Source organism: Grus americana, chromosome 7 (genome assembly GCF_028858705.1).
Source record: "Grus americana isolate bGruAme1 chromosome 7, bGruAme1.mat, whole genome shotgun sequence".
Classification (NCBI taxonomy): domain Eukaryota; kingdom Metazoa; phylum Chordata; class Aves; order Gruiformes; family Gruidae; genus Grus; species Grus americana.
In genome coordinates, this window is record NC_072858.1 from 8582560 (window position 1) to 8595177 (window position 12618).

The window sequence follows — 12618 nt, forward strand, 5'->3', positions numbered from 1 at the left end:
ATAGTCAAAAATATATAGTTAGTTTATTAAAATGCTGTAAAAAATCCTTGCTACTAATTTGAAATCCAGTTATAAAGTTTTTCTGAAAAATGCTTGGATGTTTTGCTCGATCCTTTGTGAAAGTTTGTTTCCATTTAATGTCTTTCCTCCTTCCATCAGATTTATCATTCCAATCACACTGAGTTTAGATATCTTAGAATCAGCCTTAAATTAAACAAAAACACTTGGATTATTTCTCATACTTATTAATAAATATATAAGTAGCTTTCTTGTGAAATGAGACATGCAGCCAAATAGTATTGAAACATTCTATGTACATATACACGTGTGTATACAAATGTGTCTGGTCTGTATGCATATATATGAGAAAGATCTAAGCCATTTTAAAGTAAGAATATACTGTGCTCTCAGTGTATATAATTGTAGAACTCCTCTGATTTTGGTGCACCAATGCAAAGAAAGCAAAATCTCATATTGAATTTAGTTTCAACAACAGGGAGCTACTGGGGTTAGAAAAAATAATATATTCAGGGCCAAAAACCTTTCCTTGTCTGAAATCTGGGGTTATTTCAGGTTTCGATGTCATAGCTAAGAGCGTATCTGGCCTCTTCTTTTCTGTAATTGGCATGACTTCAGGAGTAAAGCAGTTGTTAGTGAGCAGAGAAGGGAGTTCGGAATTTCCTGCAGTCCTGCTGTGTAGATTCAGATGCTAAGTTTAAATAATAGATGAAGCTAAGATTATTATAATTGATCATTGTATGATTTATATGGAGTAATTATAACTAGGTTGAGAAAGAATTTTCAAAAGCTAGTTTCCTGGTAGCCAGAGCCATTAAATAAGTGTGCTGCCAAAACAAAAATTAGGTGGGAACATAGCCACGGAGTTCAGAATGTCTGTCCTCCACCTGATTTACAACTACCCTTATTATGACAGTATCAGCAGTATTTTCTTAGTAAGAGCTGTTTGAATTGTTTATCTTATCTTTCTTTTTAAGCTTATTCAAGCATAATAACTGGAAAACTGCAAAAAACTAATGTATAACAAAACTAAAAGGTGCAAGAGGTTGAAAAGGTTAATTAAAAGTGTAATGATCGCATTTACTGAGACAGTCCAATTAATCACTTTATTCCAGTGGTCATGTGATACAGAAACCATTGCTACAGATAACTGATTTCTAGTGCTGACATACATGGTCTATGTGCATTAAAAGGTGTATTTTTCTACAAATGGAAATTTAACTTTTTATTTTAAGCTGCTTTTATTTACTTGGAAATATTTTAAAGTAGTAGGTAATGTTTAACCCTGTATCCTCCCATAATACTTTCTCCAGCTATAGTCCCTCTGACCAGTATGGAAGCATTGCCCCCTTGATACTTGTAGTCTTACAGCCCCACGGGAGGTATGCTTACAGCTTAATGGGATTGTAGGTATAGAAGAAATAAAGCACTAGAAATACATCATTATGTAACGTGATCTCTCTGAAACAGTGTATATGACCAACAAAGTGAATTCTCAAGTGTCAACAAGCACATCTAAATGTAATTTTTACCATGTCAACTGGAAAAAGGCAAAAAGAACCTTGAAGGATCAATTACAAGGGTCATAACCTTGTATTATCTGATTTGCTATAATATTCACACAAGCTTTATTGGAATGGAACATAAATTTGAAAAATAGTGAGATTAGAAAGGATTGCAATGCTAGAGCAAAGAGCTAGAAGCTTTCTCTGGGTTTATTTTGCTGGGGCAGCACTTTAGAGGGAGCCCATTATAAGCCGGAGAACAGTAGTTATGTTAACATGGTAATTAATCAAGTCTGAGGAAAAGAGGAAGCAAGTTGTGAATTCAATTCTGCAGTAATAAAAAGAAATGCTGAAAGTTGCCCTGTAAATTGGCATGACTTTGGTAAACAGTCCCTCACTGTGTCTTGAGAACTTGCGTGCAGTAAATCACTTCTCATGGCAACCGTGTAGGTTTGAATATTTTCTCAAGTTTATTCTGTATTTCTGTGTGTGCTAGTTCCTTCTCAATTCTGTTGACTTAGTATTTAGCTAATAATAAAATACTGAACATGAGAGCATATGCAGTAACACATTTTCACTTTGAATATTTTAAGGGGAAATTAATTAGAAGAACTCAGCTGAAACCATGGCGATAGCCTTCCACATCACAAAACCAGCCTCTGACTCGGTACAGAGCATGAATTGTATATGGAATGACTAAGATTACTCCCTCAGAAAAAAATATATTCTGTATATGGTCCCAGTCATGCATAATCCATCCCTAATGCTAGTGCAGTGTAGATACGTTAAAATGACCTTTACACCTTAAAACTCTTTAGGGTAGAACCGAAATCATTGGTGCCGTAATGTGAGAAACAGTGACTGGATCAATTTGCAACAGTTGGAAGTGTCTTTGTTTAGCAACCTCTGATTTTATTCATGCATTTCTGCCTCCTGCGTGAGATACCTTGGACAGAAGAAGTAAAAGTAGCATTAAAGAACCAAATTCTTGAACTTAGATTATTGAAAATTCAGAATAACTCTAGTGAATAAATTGTATTTAACTATGCTGGCGTAAATATAATGCAAAACTGCTGTCCTCAGTGCCAAATGGAGAATTAGGGACCCTGGCATAACCTTTCATTAGATTTGTAGCAGAAACGGAAGGTGATAGATCAGGATATTTGTGTGAGTGAAGACAGAAAGAATTTCAGCAGCAGACCGCAATGTTGTTAACACTGGGGAGCAGGGTTTCCTCTCCCTCCCTGCTCTCATGGAACAAAAATTTAAACCAGTTCATTGTAGGGTTGCAAGACTTTCCTCTTATATAACCTGTGAGTCGAGCAGATTTCCCTCAGCCAACCCACAGGGCTCAGCCACCTCTGAGTTTTCCACTCAGCCTTTCCCCATTCCTCCCCAGAAAAGACTGAAAGTACCAAAGAAAATCTTAAGACATCATTTCTACCCTTTTTCATAAACACATATCCAGCATAGGAGTTGTCTCTTGCAATCTTTATCTGCAATGCACCAGAAAATGGTCAACTAAAGGTAGCAGGATCTAACTCTAAATGGAGGCAGGAGTCCTGCTAAGTATTAGAGCCCACATCCAGTGGTGAACTTGGGCAATGCAACATGCAGCACGTACGGCATGTGGCCCGCTTAGTAGAATTAAACTTCTAGGAACAGACCAAGAGATAGATTTATCCACCTAAAAGTCAGGAGCCCCTGCTTCCAGGGGATATCTAAAATCCTTAGCAAGATGCTTAGAATCCTTATAAAGCGCACAAGGAATACTGTGTAAAAAATTCAAAAAACAACCAACCAACCAAAAAAACCCCCCAACAAACCTCCCTGCACAATAAATGCCTGGGTGGACAATAAGAAATACAGAACTGAGATTTGCTGGAAGACTTTGGACCTGAGGAGCCAGATTCACAGCCTCAGGCAGGTGCATCTGTCCACACAGCCATCAGCGTATGCTCCTGGGAGTAGAGAAACACTCTTCTTTTAATGGGCACCTAGCGGAAGATGTCATGGTGCTTTATTCATTAAGTTAGTCTCTGAGGAAATGGGATGCCTTTGCTCTCTCCTCTTCTCTATGGGTTTTCACAAAGCCTGGGAGGGTACCCTGTGGATTAGTTGGTAGGTCTGGAAGGAAGGGGAGGAGCTGCGGTATAGAAAGCGTTATGGTTTTTTAGAAGGGATTAGAAGAAGTGAGCACAAGTGGGATCATGCCTCTGCAGACTTACAGTTAAGGGAGTCATCTTCAGGGAGGGAATCCTGTTTTCCAGTCATTGCTCTGGTAAGAGAAATAACTCTCTTTCCTGGGTGCAGGCCAGAACCCAGCAATCTGCCTCCCAGGGAGAGCTCTCATCGTTGGGCTGAAGCGTCATGCTCTCTCTTGTGTTTTGCAATATGCTCTGTTTCCCGTGCACCTTCCTGAGAACACTCTACAGCAAGATGGTTTGAGAACCCTTCTGGGAAATGTGAACAGTGATTCTAAGTCTCCAGGTCAAGGAAGGCATTGAACCAAAGTCTTCCAGATCCTGACTGATGATTCACCAGTGGAGTCTCATAAAAACAAAGGCCAAGGTATTTTGAAAAAGACTTGGGCGTAGCAGTTGTGCATAACATGGTAGCTGAGTGATGAACGCTGCCAAATCATGTCTGTTAAGCAATGTAAATATACTTGATCTCTATAGGGTTTGGACAGGAGACAGTCTTTACCTCCTCAAGTAGATTTATGGGTGTATTCAGAAAATAATTCTAGGGACCTGTGGAATTTGTGTTATCAAAGACTTACATGACTGACCAGGATTGTAAGATGTTCCAGCTTTGGTCTCAGGAACCTAAAGTCCTGGTTTGGGCAGTTTTGTTTGTTTAGGTCCTTTTGTTGCTCTAGCCCTGGGTGTGCCCATCTGCACACAGGAGTAAGTCTCATCCTTGTCACCTGGTGTACCTACTGCTGCCATCAATTGCAATTTCAACATGCATTTATTGTATTTGGTAGAACTCTGAAAGCCCTGGTTATAGCTGATAATGTATTAGCTTTAATTTAAAAAGCAAAGCACCTGCTTATTATGATTATGGAAGAGGTTTGAAGTAGGTCTGACTGTTCTCTAAATGCTGAGTAGAAGACTAGTAGAACCTCAGAATAACATATATGTGTATCAGTCTCATGATTTCTTGGGGATGACTCATTTTTTCTTTGCCCTTTGGGATTAGAAATAATTTGTCCGGGAAAATGTTAGTTTATTTGAATCTATTAAGATGCAGATGACAGTATTTCCCATGCTTTCTTTATTTTTCTAATCCGCTCTTCTTACAAAGCAGAAGTGGTTTGGTGAACCTCATAGCAGCACTTTTGTTAAAGTGGGATCACAGTTCTCCTCTTCATTCTGGTCAGTTTTTGGTTCCTATGTTCTGCACCTGTGTTGGAGTAGGCCCATACCCATGCAGTCACCTCTATCACTTTGTAATTTTGCCTTCCATCACATTAACATTTACTGCTCTCTTTACAGCATTCCCTTCACTAAACTCCCTGGAAAACCTACTAATGCTAATTACTTGCAAATAGTAATGGTCATTTTAATGGCAACCTCAGTAAATTGCTTTTTATGTGCTGTAAGAAAATTGAAAACTAAGTGTCCATTTTGCTGTTTAATAAGAATCTTATAGAACAAGTAATAGTCCTTTTGCTCCTTCCATCTAGTGGGAGCAAGAATAAGAAGCTCCCAATATCCACTGAGAATCCCTTCTTGGGCGCTGTGGAGTTAACAGAAGTTGAAGAGACAGCCAAAGGCTCAGTAGGTGCAGAAATAGAAATGGAAATGCAAGGAAGATGAAAGATTAAGTGAAGAGACTGTGAAAGAGGGTGAAGCATAAGATCACACAGGGCAGAGGAAGCCCTATTAAAACCTGAGAAACATTTCTGGATAAAAGAGTGGAGTGTTTGGCTGGCTTCTTTCTGCTGTCGTGTGCGAGCTTGAGTCCAGAACTGTTGCAGCTGTAACGGCATTGAGCCAGGGGCAGCGGTGTGGGGGACGTTTGGGAGATAACAAATATCGAAGTGGTTACACCTAGTATAAGGTGTAACCAGTAGTAACCTAGTATACTTACACAAGGCCTGCTTTTTCATCAGTAAAATTTATCAGAAGAAACATCTCGCCTTGGATGCAAGTGTTACATGCACAGTAGAAGTGCTGGTAGCTGGTGATCCCTATAGAAGTCAGTTAGTCATAGTAAGCCAATTATTGCTGTCACAGAGTTTTTGTGCATAGCATACAGCAAATTGCCTGCTAGGAGGGCATTTTTAGGCTTCCTAACTCTATGGATGTTGGGAGCTGCTGCTGGCAGCTCCTGGCTCTGGCTGTGTTCTGCCGTGACTCTGCCTGCACTGCATCAGGGTAGCACCCATAGCAGCGGAGCAGCTCGCAGCTGCTGGTGCCTTCTGATGAGAGGCAGCATCCTGGTGTTTGCAGATCTGCTCTGCTGGGCCCCTTGCCGCAGGCGGGAACCAGTGCCTCGCACACAGGCATGAGGCATCACATCACCTGCCTGGAAGTAACTTACCTCAGAGTCTGCAGTGATTTGGCAGGACCAGAGCGCTGCATGGTTTGGCAGAGATTTCCAGAATGGGCCCAAGGCAAAGCGGACTTTGGAGAGGGGAAGCTCTGCATGGGGAAATGGTGGTGGGAAGGAATTGTTACTTGTCCCAGGCTGCTGCTCTGACCGCCCTCAATTCATATCCAAGTGCCCCAAGAGGGGAGTGAACTGAAGAAGGATCTCCTTACACAAACCTTTCCCAAAGGATGCTGGCAGGAGAAGTAGCTCTGGATTAGATCCATTTGCTCTTAACATAGTCAGTGCCTAGTAAGAGCCAAACTCCTGCCTGTCTTAATAATTTAAGCTTTGCAGAACAGAAGCTGGGTGAAATTTTGACCTTATGTATTACTGCTGTGTAAGTAATCCTCAGAAACGCTCTCAGTATTGTTAACTGTTTGTAGTTACCACAGCACATAGGAATAATTATGATGTACTTTTGCAATAAAAATAAAGCATAAAGTCTCTTCTGGATTGTAAATTTTGTATTAAAACATGATTTTAAAGCTTAGGAGAAGTTGGCGTTAATGAGAAGAGTTGATTTAGACAGTCTTGTATAATTCAAATGCAGTTGATAAATATCTCTTATGTGTTGTATGTTAGTCTTGGTTTTAAAAGGTAAAAGTAATTTGTATAATGTGATGATAAATATGCCAGAAGCAATAGCTAGAGACATATGTATCAAAATAGAAAAGGCAAGTGGCGTGTTACAGCCAGGGCTAGTTTAAAAAAATAAAAACAAAAAAACCTGGTCCATATTCAGAATTGACATGTAGGGGAATGTGAGTCTTGGGCAGATATAAATTTCATGAAAGATATGAATGTGCATAACTATTGTTTGTGAACAATTTGTACCTAATTCAACTTTCATCCAACATAACTTTCACTGCTGTTTGCGCTGTCAGTGAATTGGCTTATGCTCTGCTTTTTAAAAAGATTGATTAACTTCTCCCTTTTGACTTTTGAGATGTTCATATTCACAGTGCATTTTAATTCTGTACCAGCATTTACTACATTTTGAACCCTTAATGGAAAACATCATAGAATCATAGAATGGTTTGGGTTGGAAGGGACCTCAAAGATCATCTACTTCTAAACCCCCCTGCCATGGGCAGGGACACCCTCCACTAGCCCAGGTTGCCCAAAGCCCCATCCAGCCTGGCCTTGAACACTTCCAGGGAGGGGGCATTTAGAGCTTCTCTGGGCAACCTGTTCCAGTGCCTCACCACTCTCATAGGGAAGAATTTCTTCTTAATATCTAATCTAAATCTCCCCTCCTCCAGCTGAAGGCCATCACCCCTTGTCCTATCACTACATGTCCTTGTAAACAGTCCCTCTCCATCTTTCCTGTAGGCCCATTTAGGTGCTGGAAGGCTGCAATTAGGTCTCCCCAGATCCTTCTCTTCTGCAGGCTGAACAACCCCAACTCTCTCAGCCTGTCTCCATAGGAGAGGTGCTCCAGCCCTCTGATCATCTTCATGGTCTTCCTCTGGACTCTCTCCAACAGCTCCATGTCTCTTTTGTACTGGGGACCACAGAGCTGGATGAAGTACTCCAGGTGGGGTCTCACAAGAGGAGAGTAGACTCGAGGGGCAGAATCCCTTCTGTCCACCCGCTGGTCACGCTTCTTGATGCAGCCCAGGATATGGTTGACTTTCTGGGCTGCAAGCATGCATTGCCGGCTCATGTTGAGCTTATTGTCCACTAACACACCCAAGTCCTTCTCCTCAGGGCTGCTCTCAATCCATTCTCTGTCCAGCCTGTAGTTGTGCTTGGGATTGCCCTGACCCATGTGCAGGACCTTGTGCTTCGCCTTGTTGAACTTCATGAGGTTTGCGTGGCCCCACCTCTTAAGCCTGTCAAGGTCCCTCTGGACGGCATCCCTTCTCTCCATATACATAAATGTATATGATTATCAGCAAAGAGGTGCTTTATTACATCTTGGGGGTTTTTTTTAAAGCATGCTTTATAATATACGGTAAGCTGACGTCTGTTTGTATTGCAATGCCCCATTCAGAGCTCTTCCACAGAATCTTGTTTTAAAGAGTGGAATTCAGCAGTTGATTCCCAGGCACAAATAACCATGCAATTACTCTACAATCACATAGTAATTAGCATGTACTATTCATATATTGCATAATTATATGCCCTGCAGATTACGTAGTAATTATATTTGTACTAAACATATAATTCTATATACTGTAGAAAAAAATTTTGAGAGTTTATAGTTAAGATTATAGCTGTATGTTAATGTAGTACAACATTTTATATAAAAATGTTACAGTTTTATAAGAGGGTTGTATTTTGGATATCATCTCTTCTGTATCTGGTGTTGCTTAAACTGTGATAGGCTGCTATTATAAGAAATGCTTGACTTAATTTATAGTCAAATGTTGCATGTTTATAATTTTGTAAATTAAGATAAGCAGCAAAAAGTTGCAGTTTATTATGCAAGAAAATAAGGTTGGGAAGGACTTGGAGTGTGGATGTTAAATGTACAAAGATTACAAACCCACTGAATGTAGTTACAGCATGTCGCTAGAGTGAAAAACAAATCTAATGCTACTCATGTGTTGTGGTAGTCCTGGGTAGGTAAGATAGATGGGATAGTAGCTGGTGATGGATTTGAATAGCGTGAAGCGTGTGCAGGCACCAAGGCCTGGCTTGGGCACAGTCGGTTCAGGCAGTTGCAGTACCTCAGTGCAGCGTGCCAGCCAAGATACAACATCTTCTCCTGCCATCGAAAAAGATAAAAGGTTGATGTCCTGATCTGGGAATGGGAGGCAAAGTGGTGGGAGAATGGAGAAGAGCGGCACTGAGCAGACTGAATTTTTGGGGAAAGGCGGAAGATCTAGAAAAAAAGCTTTTTTTAAGAGGAACTCAGAGCTTTGGAGTGTTTGAGATGTTTTATCTTTGGCCAGACCCCCTAAGAGGTTGCTGCAGAGTTTTAGATATTTGCAGCATGTTTTGTTCAGCTTGCAAATTCTGTAGCAATGGGAAGTTAATGTCTTTTCTTGGATCTGTGATGTTGGCATTCCTAATAGCCAAAGCAGCATTACGATTATTCTTAATTGAATTTTGCATTCTAATACCAGTTGCCTTCATTTTCAAGCAAAGCATATATTGGGTTTTAATATCTGGATAATGTATTGCAAAATTAAATGTGTTATTATAGGCTTAACTTTTATCTGAGTTTAATTTTTTCTGTAACTTCTTGTACCGTGTGTGTGTGTGTGAGAGAGAGAGAGAAAGAGACACGTACTCCTTGGTTTAAAATGTTTCTCTCACAGTCACTTGTTAATAGTACGTCAGCTTCTTCAAAGCTTGTAAACTTCATAAAACTTCCAGGGTTGAAGTAGCATCTATAAATTTTATAAAAGTGTCTTTAACCAAGAATGGAGCTTACAGGCCTTGTGGGTGGCCTTAGAGAGCTCACAGTCGTGGGGCTGCACCTGCTTTCCTTTCTGTCTGGGTGGGCTGTTTTCATACTGCAAAAGCTGTAGTAACAGGCATGTGGCTTTTACATTCTGCGGAGTACACAAATTGCATTTAAATGTTGTTACCTGGTGTAGACACTGAATGTCATTTATGCTGTTAAAGGAAAAAAATAAAAAATGTCAGAGCTTTACAAAACATTAGGAGCCCATGTTCTCACTGTGTGCTTGTGCCATGGGGCAAACGTATCCCTTCCAATTTACCAGCGATTTTAATAGCCTTTTAGTGAGGCCAAGTCTTACCCAATATTCATTCTGCATGTCTGCCACACAGAAGATGAAGTACAGCCTGCCTGGTGTAACCGTCATTTATTTGCCAGCATTCTGATCCTAACGCATGCCTGCTCTCGTTCACTCGTTAAACCATTACCCTAAGAAACATATGGACTGGTTTCAGTTTCTGGCCATGAAAGTTTTGTATGTAACAAATATATAATCAGGATCTCATTAACAGTGAAATAAACACAAACATCAAAACACAATATAAATGTGACGCATTTCTTACTGCTGTTGTGTTGTTTTTTCTAGTGGAGCCAGTACTTTCAAAGGGGAACAATTGCTTGGATGCAGCAAAAGCTTGTAACCTAAATGATACCTGCAAGAGGTTCAGATCTGCTTACATAACCCCCTGCACCAGCAGCACGTCTAATGAAATCTGTAACAAGCGGAAGTGTCATAAGGCCCTCCGGCTATTTTTTGACAAAGTTCCCCCAAAGCACAGCTACGGGATGCTCTTCTGCTCCTGTCGAGACGTAGCCTGTACAGAAAGGAGACGGCAGACTATTGTTCCTGTGTGTTCATATGAGGACAGGGAGAAACCAAACTGCCTGAATTTACAAGAATCCTGCAAGAAGAATTACATCTGCAGGTAAGATAGCACATGGCAGGGGAGTGATTAATGAGGTACCAGAGACAACTTTTTGGTACTGCTGGATTTGCCAGGACTAAGGGTCAGAATATCCACTAGGGAAAAGGATGAGTCAGGGAAAAAAGCACACACCTCTGACGTCCTTAACAGAGTAACAGAAGCCTGCATCTGGTTACAGTGGGTGCCTTCTCCAAAACTGTCCACAGCTACTCCCTTGCATTATGGAGGAATCCTTAAACCCCCAGTTTAATTTTTACAGATTTTTGTTGGAAACCTTTTCATTAGATGTCTCCATGAAATGATGCCTCACAATGATTTTGATGTCCCATTAGTGACCAGGTGATAATAGAATCATTCATTCTAATGCGATTTACTTTCATTGTAATCTTACGTGTAAGCACTAGTAACTGTGATTACAAGCCATGTGTTGGACTTCATAAATGGTCACAATACACAGACTACTTGTGAAGAAAAAAAAGTTCACATTTGTAGACTAGATCCCTCTATCTTCGTATAGCTGTTTTAGCCTTGGGATTGTTTTATCTCCCCTCCCCTGACAAGAGTGCTGGGCTGATAGAACTGGAGGGTCATTGATTCACTGCCCTAATTCCCAGCCTCTTTCCTCTGTGTGTCCCGCCCGGAGAGGCAGCGCAGAGCTTCACAGGACAAACTGGGTCCTTTCACCTGCATTGAGTTCCCTGCAGGTTGTCGCACAATGCTTATTCAGTGGCATACAGGAACTCCTCTGCCCTTAGGAAATGCTTTAGTCCTACTTAGCATTGTCTATGTTTATATTAGAACATCATTGTGCTAATGTCATATTTATGAAGTTATGCCCGAGAATCTTGCTCATTTCTAATGTGTAAATTCCTTGTAGATTATCCAGTTCTGTGAATTAGCAAGCAAGGAAATAAACACTATTGTAAAATGTCAAGGATGCTGAAGATATGATATAAATCTTAATAAGTACTTACATGTGCCTGGTAAAATATTTACTTTGAAGTTTGTTTATGAGATCTCCACTGCTGATCTTAAGCGTTTAGCCATAGCACCTCAGATGGGCCCGAGTGGTGTTCAGAGGTGAGCAGCAGGGAGGCGAGATGGCTCAGGGGAAATCTGGAGCCAGTTTCCTGCTGACCCAAATTAGAGCAGATTTAAATCAGAGCAGGTTTCTCATTTCAGTCCATTGAGTTGCATTCAGCACCTTCACAGCTGATGCTATTGCAGTTTATGGAAACTGGATACATGTAGTCTCAGAACCACCTGTTTCCCATTTCCATGTTGTGCCGTTCGTCTTTTTGCTTATATATATTGTCTTCCCTATACACAGGCCCTGTTAATTAGTAGTTACAGTATCTTTACTGTGTTTTCTGCCAAACTTCCAGTGTGTAACAGTGCCAATGAAACGGGAGAGAGGATTTTATAGGGAGACTTCTTCCTATTATTCAGGCTGCAGTGTTCAGGAATTACTTAGTTAAATTAATGCCATTACATCTCTCATGACTGTATTTTCCTTTGGTCAGCTTTGATCTAATGTTGTCTCAGCAGCTAAGTTTTTAATGGCATTTTGTTTAATTTGACTTCACAAGTCCGGCAGCGTGCTTTCTCCATTGCAATGCTGCAGCAGAATGCTTGGTAAAATCTCTGTTCCCGTTGCCCTAAGTTGCAGCTAGCGCTGGGGTGAAAGTGGATTTATTTACAGGTTCTTCCTGTGGCTTCTTTTGCTTTAAAATACCAATTAAAAAGTTTGGACTCTTCCAAGGCACAGTGAGACCTGGCTGTGAGGGCGAGGGGCTGGACCGGTACAAGGGAACGGGTGGGCAAATGCCTGTGAGGTCTGGGGCAGAGTGAGTGAGTGCAGCACTTAGGTCCTATGCCTGGAGGTAAAGCAAGTTTGATGTGTGCTGAGAGTCATCTCACATAGGTGTTAATACCTCCTGGGCTGTCTAAACTGCTAGTGTATTTAATACCTTCCCTCTCTATTGTCATGGAGAGGAGGAAGCAGCAGCAGAGCTATTCCAGCCTATCCATAATACAGTGAAAGACATTTTGTCTCTGTGACTCGTGCACTTAAGAGGGAGTTGGTGTGATTTGTTCCCCTTGTCCAGCAGAAAAACAGGGACTTGGACAGGAGGAGAGAAACGGGAGAAGA

The 12618-nt window shown here is 41.0% G+C and overlaps 1 protein-coding gene across 2 annotated transcripts in view; it reads left to right on the forward strand.

Annotated features, from left to right (window-relative positions):
- GFRA1 (GDNF family receptor alpha 1) overlaps positions 1-12618 on the forward strand; it is a 152867-nt gene that overhangs the window by 81502 nt on the left and 58747 nt on the right. For both annotated transcript variants that reach the window (XM_054832596.1, XM_054832595.1), the window contains exon 4: positions 10127-10466. In XM_054832596.1, coding sequence (XP_054688571.1) covers positions 10127-10466 — 340 coding nt within the window. The remainder of the gene's footprint in view (positions 1-10126; positions 10467-12618) is intronic.